This window comes from Zingiber officinale, chromosome 2A (assembly GCF_018446385.1).
Source record: "Zingiber officinale cultivar Zhangliang chromosome 2A, Zo_v1.1, whole genome shotgun sequence".
NCBI lineage: Eukaryota > Viridiplantae > Streptophyta > Magnoliopsida > Zingiberales > Zingiberaceae > Zingiber > Zingiber officinale.
Window position 1 is genome coordinate 46,344,719 of NC_055988.1, and position 21,104 is coordinate 46,365,822.

The 21,104-nt window shown below is 39.9% G+C and overlaps 1 protein-coding gene across 1 annotated transcript; it reads left to right on the forward strand.

Moving 5' to 3' along the window:
* Positions 1-16,631: 16,631 nt before the first annotated feature.
* On the forward strand, positions 16,632-20,826 carry LOC122041090 (respiratory burst oxidase homolog protein B-like). Its single transcript, XM_042600659.1, has 10 exons — positions 16,632-17,529; positions 17,635-17,794; positions 17,874-17,922; positions 18,017-18,130; positions 18,194-19,012; positions 19,159-19,370; positions 19,463-19,565; positions 19,661-19,731; positions 19,919-20,466; positions 20,567-20,826. Exons 1-10 carry the CDS (start codon positions 16,866-16,868, stop codon positions 20,674-20,676), a joined length of 2,850 nt encoding a protein of 949 aa, XP_042456593.1. The 5' UTR covers positions 16,632-16,865; the 3' UTR covers positions 20,677-20,826.
* The last annotated feature ends 278 nt before the right edge of the window (positions 20,827-21,104 follow it).

Consider the following 21,104-nt stretch of genomic DNA (forward strand, 5'->3'; position numbering starts at 1 on the left):
TACAGTAGCATACTGTATCTATCTGGATCGATCGGCTGACCGATCCAGTGGCACTGCCCAGGCCCTGATCGGTCTGGAGACCGATCAGAGTTCTGATTTCAGCCCTGAACTCTGATTTCAGCACTTGGGCGTGCCAAAATCTCACATATGAGTTATACACTACATGAGGAACATTCTAATGACATAAAACTAGTATTCTAACATAATTACTAACAACTTAAACCAATCTTCCATGAGTTAAACATTCTAATGTTTAAAAGTGCATAAAACACGAAAACTAAAACTAATGAACTGTAAAATGCTATAGTAGGTGCTAATCCCTAGAGGATCTTTTATTCCAGTTCCTGCCACACACACCATCTTTGCATTGCCCTCCAGCTTCCTCCGCTAGTCCATTTTCCTTTTACCTGTATCTGCAGTATAAGGAAAATAGTATCTATAAGCTAAAAAGCTTAGTAAGAAACCATCTACCTCACTAAATCATGCACACGATGCAAATATGCTTTTAAATCATGCTGTTTGAAAAACATACTGAATATGCAAGCATGGCATGGCATGGTATCATACAAAGCATGGCATAACATAAACTAAACATAAAATAAAATTGATCATAACATGTCTAGAACTGTATATAAAGCTATCATATTTAACAACTGAAATAAGCTGAGCTGATACAAAAGTGAGCTAAGCTGAAGCTGAGCTAATACTGAATTCCATTATGTTTTAAAACTGATTTGGAAAAAACTATTATATTTAATAGATAAAAATACTAAACATGCTGCTGTAGGGCCCTGGCAACTATACTTGCTGTGCGCGCATCCCTAACTAGACCCGGGATTGCAAGTTCCGAATCTAGTAGGGTTTACTAGGTTAGCTGAACCTAGGGACAACTATGGGAGTCCAACCCAGTGGATATCTAATCCAGTACAGTGCCGCTGCTGAAAGTAAAATACTGAAATGCTAATTAGCTGAATATAGGTTATCTGAACCTAGAACTAGGTTGTCTGAACCTAGAGGCGACTGTGGGAGCCCACCCATTGGACATCTAGTCCCATAAAGCTGAAATAAAACTGATATGCTGGTTTAAATGTTTCTATGCATTTAACTATGCTGTTAAAACTGTCTAATGTTGCGCTAACCATTTTATCGAACACCTAGTGTGCTCCAACTCTCCTCTCTAATAGGGGGAACACCTCTAGGCACCCGGCGACGTCTAGAACCTCTATCTGAAGAGGAAAAACGCGTCCGGCCCATCCAGAGATACTCAACTAACCCCTAAGTCTGCGAAGAGAATTAAATACACTCTAGATATCGATAAAAACTACATAACACTAAATTATAAGCATGCAATCAAACGAGAGCTACTTATACTGCAGGTGAGGGGTTTCTTACCTCGTACGCTAATTTTCTTACAATTCCTTTCGCTAGAAATTCCAGTGGAGATGATCTTCTCGACGATCCGCTCAAGTCTTCGCGTTCCTCTCGCGGGGAAGAACCTTTTTCATGTTGGAGTCGTCGCCGGAAGATGTTCCCTTGGCCCTTGGGGCTTGGTGTGCCGTGCGTGAGGAAGAGGAGAAGAAGGGAGAGGCGGCGGTGATGTTGGGTCTCGGCATGAGGGTTTTGGAGAGGGAGGGTTGCCGAACCAAAACTTAAACCAAACCAACTTAAGTTCTTAATTTATATTAAGTGGGTAACTAGGCCCAACTTAAATATAAATATAAATGTTTCCCTTCTCTTTCAGCACGGCCCTGCTGGGTTCACTGGTTTCTAACATTATCCGCAAACCATAGGTCTCTGGTTCGATTCCCGCCTAAGCTATTTTGCGGTTCTAATTATTTTTGCTACTTCCGCTACTCGAAAAATTCCGGAAAAATATCTAAAAATTCCAGAAAAATCATAGAATATTTCTAAATTAGTTTTGAGAATTTTTCGGGCGTTACATGTTAATTCTTGAGTTGGATTAGAAATTGTGATTTGTTCCTTGAGGTTTTGGTTTTCCTCAAGAAGAAATTTATTTTATTTTTCAATTGCAGTTAATTTTTATCTAAACAAGCAATGACTTTGAAAAGTTTCTTATTTAGACTAAGCTATACCTCTTCATGGCCTTCGGAAACGAGTACGGACTCGTGGCTCGATTCGGGTTCAGACCCGTCTTCCAATTCTGACTCGCGGGCCATCAATGCGAGGTGGCTTTGGTGCTTCTACTCTTCGGCTTCTGAATCTACTAAAGACGAGTTGTCTCATGTTGCTTTAAGAGCCTTCTTCTTGATTGTTTTCGACTTGTCGCTCTTCAACTTTGGGAACTCATTCTTGTAGTGGCCTTTCTTGTTACACTCAAAGCAAGTCACGATCCTTGGTTCAATTGGGGAGTTGATCTTCTGCAGGTCTTTTTTCCTAAAGTTCTTCTTTCTCTTGGTGAACATCTTCCATACTAGGTTCACCAGGTACTCTTCATCTTCTAAATCTTGGTCGGACTCATCTTCAGGTTTAAGTTTGGTCTTTGTCATTTCTTTGGAGGAACGTGCAAACAAAGCGATACCTTTCTTGATTCTGGCGTTAGTCTGCTCATGTAACTCAAGTTCGTAAAATAACTCGTCTAGTTTTAATTTAGAGAGAGTCTTCAAAATCTTGTAGGCATCCACAATGGATGCCCACAATGCATTTCGAGGGAATGCGTTTAGTGTGTACTTGATTAAGTCGCGAATCTCCATTTGGTAGTCAATCGCATGAAGTCCGTTGAGGATGTCTTTGATCCTCGCATGGAGCTGATGTTAGAGTGTATACTAAAAACCTAGCTTTTATATAAATATTTATTTATAAATAAGAATCACATTGGTCAAATGTCTATATTTATATGCTAAGTGTAGTTGTTCAATTAATTTATATTATAGATAATATGGTGTGTGGTGTCACACACAAAAGATCATGTTATCGATTCCTTATAAATTATAAACAGTAGCTCACGACTAAGATGGAAAGGAACAAACCATTGGAATAGTCATAGTGTAATTTGGTATTAGTTTATCTTAACTATAAAATTACACTAGTACACTCTAAGTGTATTGAGCAGGACCATTTAAGGTAAGTTCTTTTTATACTGACTACATAAAAGAACAAGACATTTGTTATTATGGAAGTGTGTGCTCTTAATCCTGATATAATAACAAGCACATATATCTAGTATTTATTTCTTTGACTTATCAATGGGTGAGATTTAGTTCGATGAATCAAGAGGCCCGATAAGTTGGGAAATGATATTATTTATAGTGTGTGTTGTTGATTATAGAAAGAAACTGTTTCCTAATAATCTAGGTTGATAATGTCCCCAAGAGGAGCTCATAAGGATTGTCATGTTAAACCCTACAGGTGGACTTAGTCCGACATGACGATAAGGTTATGTGGTACTACTCTTGGAGCTAGATATTAATTAAGTGAGTTGTTAGTAACTCATTTAATTAGTGGACATTCTATTTCTTAAACACATGGAGACTAACACCATCATGATAAAAAGGAGCCCAAAATGTAATTTGGGGTTGGTGCGGTAGTTCAATAATAATTCTTTAGTGGTATGAGTTATTATTGATGAAATTAAGTTGGGTGTTCGGGGCGAACATGGGAAGCTTAATTTCATCGGGAGACCAAAACCAATTCCTCCTCTCGGTCCCTATCGTAGCATCTAATTTATAAAGTATTATACACACCCATACCCACCTTCTTACCCATCCTTATGTGGTCGGCCAAGCCAAGCTTGGAACCCAAGCAAGGGACGGCCAAGATATGGCTTGGATGGGTTGAAGTGTGGCCGGCCCTAGCTTGAGTCCAAGCTTAGGTGGCCGGCCACAATAAAATTAAAAGGATTTTATTTTTTAAAATTTTTCTTATGTGGATTCCATAGTTTTAAAAGAGAGTTTAAAATTTAAATCTTTCCTTTTATAGCTTTCTACAAAAGATTAAGTGAAAGGTTTGATATATTTCCTTATTTGTAGTTGAAAGAAAGATTTTAATTTTTGATAAAACTTTCCTTTTTAAACCATCCTCATGATTTAAAAGAGAGTTTTAAAATTAAATCTTTCCTTTTATGGTTTCTATAAAAGATTAAGAAAAGATTTGATATCTTTCCTTATTTGTAGATTGAGAAGAAGATTTTAATTTTAAAGATAACTTTCCATTTTGGAAATCATCTACATGTTTTAATAGAAAGATTTTAAATTATAAAATTTCCTTTTATAAACAACCATGAAGGGAAAATTAATAGAGAAATTTTTTATTTTAAAAATTTTCGGAAACAAATTAGGAAGTTTTAATTTTGTGTTTAAAACTTTCCTTACTTGGATGATCAAGAGGTGGTCGGCCATATTGAGTTTGAAAGGGAAATTTTTTATTAAACTTTCCTTTCATTGGCTAAGAGAAGAAGGAAGTTTTTTATAAACCTTTCCTTATTTGCCAAGACTAAGGAATATAAAAGAGAGGGTAGAGGTGTCTCACCTCACAACTTATGTTCTAGTTTTCCTCTCTTTTATTTCCATGGTTGGTGGCCAGCCCTTCACATCCTCTCCCTCTCCTATTCTTCTTCCTTGGCCGGCGGCATCTTCATCTCAAGGAGCTTGGTTGTGGCCGGATCTTGCTTAAGGAAGAAGAAGAGATAGGATGTCTTGTTTCTTAGCATCCCTTGGAGCTTGGTGGTGGTCGAACCTCATCTTCTCTTGGAGTTCTTGTGGTGGCCGAAACTTGCTTGGAGAAGAAGGTAGCTTGGGTGGTTCTCGTCTCGGTAGATCGTCGCCCACACGACGTCCGAGATCAGAAGAGGAATATGGTAGAAGATCAAGGGGTTGTTGTTTACAAAGAAAGGTATAACTAGTAATTCTATTCCGCATCATACTAGTTTTCTTTGTATATTTTTTGAAATACCAAAAACAAGAGGCATATGATTCTAGGTTTCAAATTTATGATTCGAGTTTGTGTTTTTTTTTTATTTTTTGAATTTGTGATTCGATTGTTCTATTTGATTAAACCTAGGGTTATATAAGGAAATTAAATATTAGATTTCTTTAAAAGGCTTTGTCTAGGTGGTGGTGGATGATCCCATACCCAAGAAGGTCTAATACCTCACCATGCAGTCCTGGAATCTAATTTTAGAAATTAATATTTAATTAAATTTGTAACATGGGTGGATTTGGATCAATAATGTTAAGCATCATTTGTGATCCAAGTCTAAACTATTAAGAACAGATAAGTTAAATTTGGAATCAATAATTTTAAGTTCCTTTTGAGATTTCTAATTTAATTTCTAAAGAACACAATAGGTTGTTAGTAAAGGTTCATGTCTTGTACAAAATTTTTGTACAGAGAAACCGGTATGATATTCCGCATAGCAATCAACAAGTAGTATCAGAGCTAGGGTTTGCCTTTGTGTGTTTTGGTTTTCAGTTTAATTATGTACATGTCATACATAATTTAGGCAAGATAATAGTAGGATGTGCTAACTTTGTGGTTATAGGCTCCAACTATTATGGCTTATAGATATTGTGTGTGATTGGACCCATGGACCTGTCAAGGGCATTTTATTGTGTGTGCATGATTGTAATATTAAATACAGCAGGAGCTGTATTAGTTATTAGGATTTTACATTTTTGTTTTGATCTAGATTACATGTACATTCCTTTATGGAATATAGGATCGATATATGTAAAATTCTATTTTTGTCGCGGATCATATCCTTGCGAGGCGTGGTACTATTTGTGGACTAGAAGTGCAGCGGAAAAAGAAGCAAGATAGATGCGGCGACTAGACCCGATTGTGGTGGCTAAAGATGGCAGCAGCTAGGGTTGGCAGCACACAGAGGATAGTGACGGAAAATATCATAATAGTTGGAAAGTTAATTTCTATATTTATTGCTTCATTTACTGTGGTGTGTGTGTGCATAGTTTAAAATTCCTCACCTTGAATAACTAAGTGGGAGAGGGATTAGTAAATAAATTCCATGGTCTCCATTATTGGTTCGTAAGTGATGCGACAAACTTGCGTGTTGGCTCTGAGTGCCTCCCTCCCCATCGGATGAGTTTGTTTGCAGATCACTAGATCAAACTTCCATTTTCGATGATTATAGGAAATTAATTAGGAGCGTGTGATCTTCTCCATTGGAAGGGGCACAATCTTATTTAATGGACTAAGTATCAAATAATAGTATACACTTAGGAACATTTAATAGTATCCTCCCCATCGGAGTCACTGCTATTAGTTGTGTGACCGAAGGAAAACCAACTATTAATTTGTCATAAAGATTGGTTGACAAGATAATAAAATTAAAACCCCCTCATACAAATGTTGAGATTTTGTATACGTCCATACTATCGTGGCATACAAAATTCATGGTGTTTGAGGTAATTTTATTTGTCAAGTTGACAAGATAATAAAATTAATGGGTAAAACCCCTCTTACAAATGTTTGGATTTGTATACGTCCACACTATCGTGGCATGCGAAATTCACGATGTTTGAGAAATTTTATTTGTCATAAAGATAGGTTGACAAGGTTATTAATGGGTAAAACCCTCCTCTTATAAATGTTTGAATTTGTATACGGCCACACTATCGTGGCATACAAAATTCACGGTGTTTGAGGTGTTGGTGAATTTAAATGATATTGTTTTGAGGAATCAATATTATTTTAAATTCAAAGTTTTGACCAAATTTTTTATCAAAGACAGACCAACTATTAAGTTTATTTGTCATAAAGTTAGGTCGACAAGATAATAAAATTAATGGATAAAATCTCCTCTTAAAAATTAAATTTGTATACGTCCACACTAACGTGGCATACAAAATTCACGGAGATTTTGAGGTGTTGGTCTTGACCAAATATTTTTATGATTGTTAGGTTTTCAAATGTTAGTCAATCCCCTAGTTGTTATACTATAGAATAGACTTAGTAGTCCCAATTGTAATTGGAAACAAAACTTGGACTCTAAGGTAGACTGTTCTCTCAGAAATGAGAACAATAAAAGTGTATTTTATTCATTAGTTGTTGAAACATGTTTAGTGGTGTTATCTACCAGTACCTGGTGTGTTGATACGAGAGCCACTGATCATGTCTGTAATTCATTGCAAAGGTTCCAGGAAACCTGACAACTATATGAAGAGAAAATCACCGTCTACATGGGCACTGCTGTAAAAGTAGCAGCTGTTGCAGTGGGAGATGCTTATCCTCTGATAGGAATAAAACATGGATTTTGAGAAATTATCTTTATGTACCATGTTTAGAAAGAACTAGATTTCAGTTTCTAAATTATTCAAAGAACTTGATATTCTATTTTTTGATAACAAAGTTGTTATCAAGATAAATAGGGAAGTTATCTGTTCTGGTACGTTGGTTGGCAATTTATAATCCAATAACTCCTACGATGCAACAAATGGAAATTAATAACACATCTTCTAAATCTTATAAGAAAAAGGAACCTTCAGAAATTAACCAAACATATCTTTGGCATCTAAGGCTTGGTCATATTAACTTGAGTATAATTCAAAGGCTATTAGCCCATGGACTCTTGGGTTCATTAGTATTGGAAAACTTTCCAACCTGCAAATCTTGCTTGGAAGGAAAAATGACCAAAAGACCTTTTAAGGCCAAGGGGTATAGAGTCAAAGATGTATTAGAACTGGTTCATTCTGATTTGTGTGGTCCTATGTCTATCCAGGAAAAAGGTGGTTTCAAATATTTTATCTTCTTCATAGATGACTATTCGAGATATGGGTACAGTTATTTGATGCACCGCAAGTCTGAATGCTTTGATAAGTTCAAAGAATACAAGACTGATGTAGAGAAACGTCATGGAAAAAGTATCAAGACACTACGATTTGATCGTGGTGGCGAATACCTCTTGGGAGAGTTTAGAAATTACTTATCAAAAGATGGGATTCAATCCCAATTGTCTGCACCTAGTACACCCCAACAGAATGGTGTGGTAGAACGAAGGAATAGGACTCTTATGAAAATGGTGAGATCGATGATGAGTTATTCTGAATTACGAAATTCATTTTGGGGATATGCTCTGGAAACAATTGTATACATTCTGAATATGGTACCTTCTAAATCAGTACCCTTTACTCCCATGGAATTGTGGAATGGGCATGAGCCTAGTCTAAGTCATATTTGGATATGGGGTAGTCCAGCACATGTGCTGAAGGGAGATACTGATAAGTTGGAATCACGTACAGAAGTTTGTCTGTTTGTAGGATATCCTAAAGGAACAAAAGGTGGTTTGTTTTATAATCCTAAAAATTAGAAGATCATTGTTAGCACCAATGCTCAATTTTTAGAGGAAGATTATTTATAAACCTCAAGCCCATGAGTAAAATTGTTCTAGAAGAAATAAGTGAGGACTCGTCTAGTCTAGTACCAACAGTACAAGATGAAATATCACAAGAAACTACAACACATATCACGAATGATACACAATTACAGATAGTGTCTCGTCGTAGTGGGAGGGTTGTTAGGCAACCTGAAATATACATGTTTTGGGAAAGTCTTTGGACTTAATCCCTGGTGAACATGAACCTGATCCCTGGACATATGATGAAGCACTCCAAGATAGATGCAGTATCTTGGCAAAGAGCGATTAACTCTGAAATAGAATCTATGTATTCTAATAAGGTCTGGGAGCTTGTAGAACCACCAAATGGTGTAAAATCTGTTGGATGTAAGTGGATCTACAAAAGGAAAAGAGAGGCAGATGGGAAGGTGGAAACCTTCAAAGCAAGGTTTGTTGCGAAAGAGTATACTCAAAAAGAGGGAATCAATTATGAGGAAACTTTTTCGCCGGTAGCCATGCTTAAATCTATCCGGATACTCTTATCTATTGCCACTCATATGGATTATGAAGTTTGGCAAATGGATGTCAAGACAGCTTTTCTTAACGGAAGTCTTGAAAAGAACATCCATATAAAGCAACTAGAGGGGTTCATTGAAAAAGGCAAAGAGCATCTAATATGTAAGCTCAATCTGTCTATGGATTGAAGCAAAGCTTTAAGGTCTTGGAACATCCAGTTGTAATCCAGTCTTATCGATTTATTCAATGTCTAGATAAATCTTGTGTATACAAGAAGTGTGATGGAAACGTTATGGTAGTTTTTGTACTATACGTAGATGACATTTTTGATAGTTGGAAACAATATCAAAGTGTTGTCGGAAGTAAGGGTATGGTTATCCAAGCAATTCAATAAGAAGGACTTAGGAGAATGTGCATATATTCTTGGGATCAAAGAAATAAGGGATCGTAAAAAACGAATGTTGTGCTTGTCCCAAGCTTCATATATCAATACAATCCTTGCTCGTTTTAGCATGCAAAACTCCAAGAAAGGTTTTCTACCTTTTAGGCATGGAGTAGATTTATCTAAAGAGATGTCTCCGAAGACATCAAAGGAGATAGAGGACATGAAGGCAATTCCTTATGCTTCGGCTGTTGGAAGCCTAATGTATGCTATGCACGAGACCAGATATCTGTTTTGCCATGGGCATGGTTAGCTGATATCAAAGTTGTTAGCTAGAGCCCTAGAGCCAATCATTTGATGATTGTATTATGGACTTATTGTATCATATTCTTATATTAATAGAGGCATTTGTTTGGTTATTATACTTACTTGTATTGGTGCCAAATAAACTAAGTATAATAACGTCCTTGAGTAGAAGGTTCTTACCTATATCAATCGATTGGTTGAATCGATAGTGAGATGATATAGGGAACACTACTCTAAATCATTCCTAGTCGAGTATTAACATTCAGGGACAATGTTAATGCAATAAGACTAGCATGCAGGTCAACTCGATGACTTGATCTCACAAGTCATGGATATAGAGATATCAAGTTGACACATGGGTATGCATTAGAGAATGTATACTGAATGACCTGTCATGAGAAAGTATCATGGATCGTTATATGAGTGTCATATACTTTCTCATGTGGCTATTAGTATGACTACTAGTCCTTAGACCTGAAGTCACCATGGTTCCCTACATAAGGAGTTATGTACTTTGGTTTCGTCAAACATCACCCGTAATTGGGTGGACTATAAAGGCGATTACTGGATATGTAACAAATTATGCGGAGGGATGTAAGTAATGTAGATGGGATCTATCCCTCCGATATGACGGGAGAGACATCAGTATTCTTGATAGAGTGAGACCACGAAGTGCATGGCCATGCCCAAATGAGTCAATATAGGATATTGAGCTCATTTGATTTAGTGAGTTTACTTGGAGTTCAAGATTTAGATTGATTAGAGGATGACACGGTCTATGCCTCACATTGATCAATCTAGATGTCTAGGATAGAAGGACACTTGTCATATATTGTGAGGAGTCACAATTAGTAGTCATAAGGTGATGTTGGATCTCAACATTTCTTGTAACTTGGGTAGCAATGATGTATTGTTTGATGCCGCTCATTGCTTATGTTTCTAAAGGAGTTTAGAAACATTGCCAACGTTACAAGAACCTATTGGGTCACACACAAAGAACAAGTGGATGGAGATTAGGTTCATATGATGAACCAATTGGATTAGGTTCATATGATGCACCTAAAATTGGATTCGGATTAATTCAAATTAGACTTATTGAGTTAGACTCAATTAGATTCAATTGTTGAATGAGTCTAATTTAAATTTGATTCATTGAGTCAATTTATATTAATGAATTGAGATTCATTAGATTGAAATTGACTTGAATCAAAGGTTGGATTTAACTCAACAAGGAAGAAAAATTGGTCAATTTTGACTTAACCAAATAGGAAGTTGAAACATCAAGTTTGACTTGATGTATTGCAACTTCATGGAAGATGACTCATCCTACATGGCAGCCACATCATCTCCAAGTTGTCAAGGAGGTTACAAATCCCATTTTCATTTAATGTGGCCGGCCACATTAAATGGAATGGGAGTTACATATGTGGCCGACCACATTTTGTGATGTGTGTTTTTATTTGTGGCAATTAAGTGTGGTTAATTGCTTCATCTTCTTCCTTGGCTTTCTTCCTCGTTGTGGTTGCCGTGAGCTTTCATCAAAGGAGAAGGTGGTTGAGTGAGTCCAAAAGAATAAGGAAGGGTGAAGGTCACAAAGGAGGATACTACTTCTTGAGTGTATGAGATTTCTTTTGCATCCTCTCTTTTTCTTCCTTTCAAATCCTACCCGAGAGCCCTAGAAAGTGCTAGCACACTTGGGGTGCTCTCTTCTCCATCCTTGAGTGTTAGAGAACACTTCTTGTTCATGTGGATATCACTAGAGAGTTGTCTACATTGACAACTTCGAGATCCGGCGTACCGTTGGACGAGCGGGATTTGCGAGGGCACGCTTCAAGGTATAACTCTTATCTATTGTAGATCTGGAGTGTGAAACTCGTATTTGTAGTTTTAGAAATTTTTCTTTGCACGGATTCGTTGGCTTTGAGGCTTTCGGGGTTTTCACGACGCGAAAAGTGGTTTTCGCGGCCCGAAAAAATCCAACAGAAGTAACCCTGGACAAGGACATTGGATTACTGTAAAACATATATTAAAGTACCTGAGAAGGACTAGAGATTATATGCTAGTTTACAAGGCAGATAATTTACTCCCTATGGGATACATGGATTTTGACTTCCAATCAGAAAGGGACAATAGTAAGTCGACTTCGGGGTTTGTGTTTACTTTAGGAGGTAAAGCCATGACAATGGAGGAGTGATAAGCATAGATGCTTTCTGGACTCCAACATGGAAGCAGAGTATGTGGCAGCCTCTGAGGTAGCCATAGAAGTTATATGGCTCAGGAATTTCATGATGAACTTAAATGTGATTCCTGGTTTGCCAAAAAAATTATTATAGTGTATTGTGATAATAAGTGGTGCAGTAGCAAACTTGAAGGAACCACAAGCCCATAAAGCAAGTAAACACATAGAACACAAGTACCACCCAATATGAGACATTGTATAACGAGGAGAAGATGTTGCCGCTTAGATTGCATCAAATGATAACCTAGGAGATCCTTTCACTAAGGCCCTTAAGGAAAGAGCTTTTGAAGACCATATTGAAGGGTTGGGAATCATATGTATGGCAGGGAATATGGCAGCATAGCCTTTTAGTATAAGTGGGAGATTGTTAGAGTGTATACTAAAAGCCTAGTTTTTTGTATAAATATTTATTTAAAAATAAGAATCACATTGGTCAAATGTCTACATTTATATGCTAAGTGTAGTTGTTCAATTAATTTATATTGTAGATAACATGGTGTGTGGTGTCACACACAGAAGATCATGTTATCGATTCCTTATAAATTATAAACAGTAGCTCACAACTAAGATGGAAATGAACAAACCATTGGAATAGTCGTAGTGCAATTTGGTATTAGTTTATCTTAACTATAAAATTACACTAGTACACTCTAAGTGTATTGAGCAGGACCATTTAAGGTAAGTTTTTTTTATACTGACTACATAAAAGAACAAGACCTTTGTTATTATGGAAGTGTGTGCTCTTAATCCTGATATAATAACAAACACATATATCTAGTATTTATTTCTTTGACTTATCAATGGGTGAGATTTAGTTCGATGAATCAAGAGGCTCGATAAGTTGGGAAATGATATTATTTATAGTATGTGTTGTTGATTATAGAAAGAAACTGTGTCCTAGTAATCTAGGTTGATAATGTCCCCAAGAGGAGCTCATAAGGATTGACATGTTAAACCCTGCAGGTGGATTTAGTCTGACATGACGATAAGGTTGGGTGGTACTACTCTTGGAGCTAGATATTAATTAAGTGAGTTGTCAATAACTCATTTAATTAGTGGGTATTCTATATCTTAAACAAAAAAAGACTAACACCATCATGATAAGAAGGAACCCAAAATGTAATTAGTGGTATGAATTATTATTGATGAAATTAAGTTGGGTGTTCGGGGCGAACACGGGTAGCTTAATTCCATCGGGAGACCAAAACCAATTCCTCCTCTCAGTCCCTATCATAGCCTCTTATTTATAAAGTATTATACCAACCCATACCCACCTTCTTACTCATTCTTATGTGGTCGGCCAAGCTAAGCTTGGAGTCCAAGCAAGGCCGGCCAAGACATGGCTTGGATGGGTTGAAGTGTGGGCGGCCCTAGCTTGAGTCCAAGCTTAGGTGTCCGGCCACAATAAAATTAAAAGAATTTTATTTTTTAAAATTTTTCTTATGTGGATTCCATGGTTTTAAAAGATAGTTTAAAATTTAAATATTTCTTTTTATTCCTTTCTACAAAAGATTAAGTGAAAGGTTTGATATCTTTCCTTATTTGTAGTTGAAAGGAAGATTTTAATTTTTGATAAAACTTTCCTTTTTTAACCATCCTTATGATTTAAAAGAGAGTTTTAAAATTAAATCTTTCCTTTTATAGTTTCTATAAAAGATTAAGAAAAGATTTGATATTTTTCCTTATTTGTAGATTGAGAGGAAGATTTTAATTTTAAAGATAACTTTTCTCTTTGGAAATCACATGTTTTAATAGAAAGATTTTAATTTATAAAATTTTCTTTTATAACCAACCATGAAGGGAAAATTAATAGAGAAATTTTTTATTTTAAAAATTTCCGGAAACAAATTATAAAGTTTTAATTTTGTGTTTAAAATTTCCTTACTTGGATGATCAAGAGGTGGTCGGCCGTATTGAGTTTAAAAGGGAAATTTTTTATTAAATTTTCATTTCATTGGCTAAGAGAATAAGGAAGTTTTTTTTTAAACTTTCCTTATTTGCCAAGACCAAGGAATATAAAAGAGAGGGTAGAGGTGCCTCACCTCACAACTTATATTCTAGTTTTCCTCTCTTCTATTTCCTTGGTGGCTGGCCCTTCACATCCTCTCCCTCTCCTATTCTTCTTCCTTGGTCGGCGACATCTTCATCTCAAGGAGCTTGGTTGGTGGTCGGATCTTGCTTTAGGAAGAAGGAGAGATAGGAGGTCTTGTTTCTTAGCATCCCTTGGAGCTTGGTGGTGGTCGAACCTCATCATCTCTTGGAGTTCTTGTGGTGGCCGAAACTTGCTTGGAGAAGAAGGTAGCTTGGGTGGTTCTCGTCTCGGTAGATCGTCGCCCACACGACGTCTGAGATAAGAAGAGGAATACGGTAGAAGATCAAGAGATTGTTGTTTACAAAGAATGGTATAACTAGTAATTCTATTCCGCATCATACTAGTTTTCTTTGTATAGTTTTTGAAATACGAAACACAAGAGGCATATGATTCTAGGTTTCAAATTTGTGATTCGAGTTTGTATTATTTTTATTTTCCGAATTTGTGATTCGATTGTTCTATTTGGTTAAACCTAGGGTTATATAAGGAAATTAAATATTAGATTTCTTTAAAAGGTTTTGTCTAGACGGTGGTGGATGATCTCATACCCAAGAAGGTCTAGTACCTCGCCATGCTGTCCTGGAAGCCAATTTTAGAAATTAATATTTAATTGAATTTATAACATGGGTGGATTTGGATCAATAATGTTAAGCATCGTTTGCGATCCAAGTCTAACAATTAAGAACAGATAAGTTAAATTTGAAATCAATAATGTTAAGTTCCGTTTACGATTCCTAATTTAATTTTTAAAGAACACAATAGGTTGTTAGTAAAGGTTCAGGTCTTGTACAAAATTTTTGTACAAGGGAACCGGTATGATATTCCGTATAGCAACCAACAGCTGACTTGCTATTTCTTCTTCTTGTATTTTAATATTAAAGAGTTTATTTAAAATAAGGTCACGTTTAGTTACCTTGGCGTCGCTTGTTCCTTCATGTAGTTCGACCACCTTATCCCATAATTCCTTCGCATTTTGGTGTGGGCCCACTTGGTTCAACTCTTCACTCGTCAGTCCGCATTGTAGCATGTTGAGGGCTTTGAAGTCCGTTGATGCTTTCTTTTTCATGTCCGGATTCCACTATTTCGGATCCAGTGGATTTCCAGAGTTATCAACTGGTGCCTTGTATCCTCTGGTGACGCTGAACCACTGGTCGAAATTGATCTTCAGATACACCTCTATTCGCTTCTTCTATTAAGGGAAATCGTCACCATTGAATAGAGGGAGACGGACTGTGCTGAAACCTTTGATTTGAGATATTTTTTTTTCTTTGCATAAAAAAAACAACAAAATAAATCCCAAGACTTGGTTTTGGATTAGCAGTGTGGGAGAAAGAAAGAAATTTGAACTTGCAAAAAAAATCTAAAAAGACAACAATACCAATTTGGATTGTTCCGTAAAACTTAAAGCCGAAAGAAAGAAAAAAATTGAAAAAAGATTTCATCCCCTTGTCTGATTGGTGGTTGCACAAAACTAGAGTGGTACCTACTCTGATACTAATTAGAAGAAGAGTAGTAATTAGATTCTGTCTCACCGAGACCGAAATCTAGTCAAGATCTCAACTTAAAGTTCCGAAATGATTCTATGTTGGATCGGCGCCTAAGTTCCCTAACCGGGAACACATCCTCACCAAGTCACTCTCCTTTAGTGACTTACCTTAACTTACCTGCCAGACGTCCGGTCAGCCCATCGACCCGTTTGTACTTCGTGCCAACTATCAGGTCAGTCCGTCGACTTAGTTGGACTTTGTGCTAGATATCTGGTCAGCCTGTCGACCAGTCTGGGCTTCGTGCCAACTATCAAGTCGACCCATGGACCTAGCTGGACTTTGTACCAGACATCCGGTCAACCCGTCGATCAGTCTGAACTTCTCTTGCACACTTAGTTAAAGTGTTAGATCACAATGAAACTAACTTAACCTATTTTGTCATTCATCAAAATCTGGATTAGACCGGTAGTGCTAACCGCACTAATAAAATCTTCCTCTATCCAATCAGAGTTCTACATAATTCATACACTATCCGACATATTCTGACATCTGACATTCTCTGATCTCTCATCATTGCGGAGATTATAAAAGGTAATATAAAAAAAAAGGATATTCTCTATTGATCAGGTACACATATACATATGCATCTATTTCATTCCTATAATTCGTTAGGCTCTCGGTCTGATTTGAACGTTGAAAAACTTTTACCAGGAATCTCTTGTCTGGTTTCGGACGTTAACACTCTTGTGTGATTGATTGGTCTAGAGTGTGCATAGGTCCTCCCCGCCTTCAACGTTATCGCCCCGTTACTGACATTTATATCTAAGTCGGTTTCCAAATGGGATCGCATATCTAAGTCGGTTTTCAAATAGGACCAATCTCGGGATCAATACTACTTGAATACATAAAGTATAATTTGATTGGACTCGTTTACTGAGAATACTCAATCTATTGTTCTTGTTTACATCTTCTTAATAAAGAATATTATATTATACAGGGGTTCGAAGTAATTATGACAAGTACAAGAATATAGTTAGAAGCAACTCCTCTCCTTAACCACTACCAAAAAGGACAAATAATAATCAAAGAGAACTCTTCATCCTAATCAGTGATCTGTGTTTACTATTGGAGGCGTAATCAGTCACGTCTCAGCGCCAAGTAGCAGCCGGCCAGCCGAGAGCCTTTCCAGTCAAACATCACACCCACAGCTGACGGTGGACTTTCTTTGCTGATGTAGATAGAATTAACCTTACCTACCACCAACAAAGTTATGAAGACGGACCGGGTTTAATTAGTTCGGTTCAGTGAATCGGCCGGTTCGTTACTCGGCTTGAAAAACACTACTTACTCCAACGCTGGGTAGTTATTTAATTAATTAATAGGAAGGATAAAGTGGGCAGCAGCAGAGCAGCCACGGCCTTTCCGTCGCTCCGCCGGGAGCGAAGCCACGATTTTGCTCCTCCGAGTTGCTGCTTCTTCTTCACCTTCGGTTTCCGTGTAGATATTTGGAGGTTGATGGAGTCGTTGGGTTGGTAATGAAGGCTTTGGTGGAGAGTGGAGGCTCAGGCTTGAGATCGGAGATGAGGAGTGTGGCGTCGAGCGAGGACGGAAGGGGCGGCGAGAGCTCCGTGGATGGGATCGAGGCGGAGAGCCCAGGAGTTTCCTTCAGTGGACCCCTGAGCAGCCCGCTCGACAGCCGAGGGGGCAGGAGGAGCCCCACCCGGTTCAGCCTCCCGGCCTCGCCGGCCTCCTCCTTCGGGAAGGTGAAGAGCGATAAGGACGAGGAGGAGGAGGATGAGACGTATGTGGAGATCACCCTGGACGTGCGCGACGACGAGGTGGCATTCCACAGCCTGAAGGCGGCGGCGACAGGCGGCGGGGACGCGGAGGCGGACCCGGAGGTGGCTGCGCTGGCTAGGGAGCTGGAGAGACGCGCCGGGCTCGGGAAGTCGATGATGCGCACAGCGTCGTCCAAGTTCAAGCAGGTGTCGCAGGAGCTCCGGCGGCTGGCGTCGTTCAAGCGGCGGCAGGGGCCGGGGAAGCTGGATCGCACCAAGACAGCCACTGCGCACGCCCTCCGAGGCCTCAAGTTCATCAGCAAGGCTGAAGGTGCCGCCGGATGGACGGCCGTCGAAAAGCGCTTCCAAGAGCTCTCCGTTGACGGCATGCTTCACCGCTCTCGCTTCGGCCAGTGTATTGGTCCGTTCTTTATCAAATCCCTTCTTTTTCTTCTCCTCTAGAAAGAAACGTTGCTTCTCAACGTTGAACTTGATTAAAAAAACACTTGAAATTTTCGATCCACAGGAATGAAGGATTCCAAGGAGTTCGCTGGGGAGCTGTTCGATGCATTGACGAGGAGGAGACACATTATCGGCGATAAGATAACAAAATCTGAGCTGAAAGAGTTTTGGGACCAGATTTCTGATCAGAGTTTCGATTCCAGGCTTCAGACCTTTTTTGACATGTAAATCTGAATGAATCATCTGTTTTCCACCTTTCGCAACTTTACAAAAAAGATCGTAATTCGTTCATCCAATGCACAGGGTTGATAAGAACGCAGACGGAAGAATCACAGAGGAGGAAGTGAAAGAGGTAAGCGAGCCCAATACTCTGAACTGAGCACTCGAACATTGCCCTATCAATTAATAGTTAATTGATTCAGCCAACACAAACAATTTGCAAGCAGATTATCTTACTGAGCGCTTCGGCGAACAATCTCTCTAAGCTTCAGGAGCAAGCGGAGGAGTACGCCGCCCTGATCATGGAAGAATTGGACCCGGACAATCTGGGATACATTGAGGTAAAGCAGAGCGATCAAATGCTAGCCAAATTATCTTGCTATTGACGGAGATGATGATTTCAGATATACAACCTGGAGATGCTGCTTATCCAAGGACCGAGCTACTCGGCGCAGATCGGCACCACAAACAGTCGAAATCTGAGCCAGATGCTGAGCCAGAAGCTGAGGCCAACGAGGGAGCCGAATCCTCTGGTGCGGTGGTATCGTGAAGTGCGTTACTTCCTGGAGGACCACTGGAAGCGGGTGTGGGTGGTAGCGCTGTGGCTCTGCGCCTGCGCCGGCCTTTTCTGCTGGAAATTCATCCAGTATCGGCGTCGGGCAGTGTACGACGTCATGGGCTACTGCGTCTGCGTGGCCAAGGGCGGCGCCGAGACCCTTAAGTTCAACATGGCCCTCATCCTCCTCCCTGTCTGCCGCAACGCCATCACCTGGCTCCGAGCCAACACTCGCCTCGGCAAGGCCCTGCCCTTCGACGACAACCTCAATTTCCACAAGGTCATCGCCGCGGGCGTCGCCGTCGGAGTCGGCCTCCACGCCATCTCTCACCTGACGTGCGACTTCCCGCGGCTGCTCCACGCGACGGACCAGGAGTACCAGCCCATGCGGCCCTTCTTTGGCGACTTGCAGCCCGACGACTACTGGTGGTTCGTGAAGGGCACGGAGGGGTGGACCGGGCTAGTCATGGTCGTTCTCATGGCCATCGCCTTCACGTTCGCCACTCCTTGGTTCCGCCGCAACCGCCTCCGTCTGCCCTACCCCTTCAGCCGCCTAACCGGCTTCAACGCCTTCTGGTACTCCCACCACCTCTTCGTCGTCGTCTACGTCCTCCTTATCGTCCACGGAACCTTCCTCTACCTCACCAAGGAATGGTACAAGAAGACGGTACGCGACACCATAAACCGGCAGCTGCGCAATTTCCGCCTCGTTCTAATTAAAAGAGAGGATTGTGACTGGATAAGTCTGGTGATTTGATCCGGTCAACCCGGTATATTGAATGGTTCTCATTCACTGATAACATCAATTTGCAGACATGGATGTACTTGGCGATTCCGTTGATCCTCTACGGCGGCGAGCGGTTGATCCGGGCGCTTCGGTCCAGCGTCCGTCCGGTCAAAATTTTGAAGGTGGCTGTGTACCCGGGCAACGTTTTGACTCTTCAAATGTCCAAGCCTCAAGGTTTCAAGTACAGAAGCGGCCAATACATCTTCGTCAACTGCGCTGCTGTCTCTCCATTCCAATGGTATTTAATTTCTAAGACATGGGCATACCAATCATTAATCTAGTTAGTTAGTTCTCCATGAATAATTGCTCTTGCCGTCCGTCCAAGCGCAGGCACCCATTCTCCATCACGTCGGCCCCGCAGGACAACTACATCAGCGTCCATATACGGACAATAGGCGACTGGACTAGGCAGCTCAAAGCCGTCTTCTCTGAGGTAGACTAAGCTGGACTTTTACATGGCGTAGTTAATTAATAGGAGAGCTTCGAGGTGCTTGTAGCTAGTTTCATTATCTCGATGGTTATCTGTAGGTGTGTCAGCCACCGGCAAGTGGACAGAGCGGCCTTCTGAGGTCGGATTACGACAGAAGCAGCAGCCTCATGTAAGCAATTTAGATAGTCGATAAGAGCGGCTTGCTATACGACAAATAATTTAGAGAAAGAATATGCTGCTCTGTCTTTGACAGTTCTTCTGATAGGAATGACAAATAATTTATCTTTTGCCATCGATCGCAATCGATCGATGTCTATGAGTTTATTACTTGCTCAACGCAGTTGTTGGCTTTGCAGCTTTCCGAAGGTGTTGATAGATGGGCCTTACGGTGCTCCGGCCCAGGAGTACAAGAAGTATGAGGTGTTGCTGCTTGTGGGGCTGGGCATCGGCGCCACCCCCTTCATCAGCATCGTCAAGGACATCGTCAACAACATGAAGCGGCTGGAACCCGAGGAGAGTAACGACGACGGATCCTCCTCCTCCGAGCGCGGGGAGGGCGGAAGCGGACACGCGTCATCGTCGTCGTCGTCGTCGTTCAAGACGCGGCGGGCGTACTTCTACTGGGTGACGCGGGAGCAGGGGTCGTTCGAATGGTTCCGGGGGGTGATGAACGAGGTGGCGGAGACGGACAAGAAGGGGGTCATCGAGCTGCACAACTTCTGCACCAGCGTGTACGAGGAAGGAGACGCCCGGTCGGCGCTCATCGTCATGCTTCAGTCGCTCAACCACGCCAAGAACGGCGTCGACATCGTCTCCGGCACCCGCGTCAAGTCCCACTTCGCCCGCCCCAACTGGCGCAACGTCTTCAAGCGCATCGCCCTCAACCACCGCAACCAGCGAATCGGTCCGCACCGAATCACTCCCTTTTCTCCCTCCGATCATCAAACATGAATATATTCTGCAATGTCTCATCCTTCATTTTTTTTTTTTCAATCTGCCTGTAGGCGTGTTCTACTGCGGCGCCCCAGCGCTGACGAAGGAGCTCCGGCAGCTGGCTACGGATTTCTCACGGCGGACCAGCACCAAATTTGACTTCCACAAAGAAAACTTTTAAAAGCACTCAAGATCAATGTATATCACCCAAATCGGAAATGCCTTTTGATCCGAATAAGATATTAAGATTATTGACAACGAAAGAGATTGTGTATCGATGGAGTTATACATCATTGGCTACCAATAATTCAGGTGAGAATTTTTTCTTGCATTATACTTTGCACGAAAATATATAAGATCTGTATTTTTAATATTAAAGGTGAGTAAAAATTTAGTTAAATTAAAAAAATTCATCAACCTAATTGAATTTAAAATTTTAGTTTTTTAAATATTGATTATTTCAGTTAATTAATTTTGATGTTAAATCTTCTAATTTGGTTAAACAGAGTAAATAGGATCTTAAATTTCTAAATGAGAAAATTTTAAATTACTAATTTTGAATTAACTAAATAGAAAATTAAATTGATAATAAAATTAAATTAACTGATA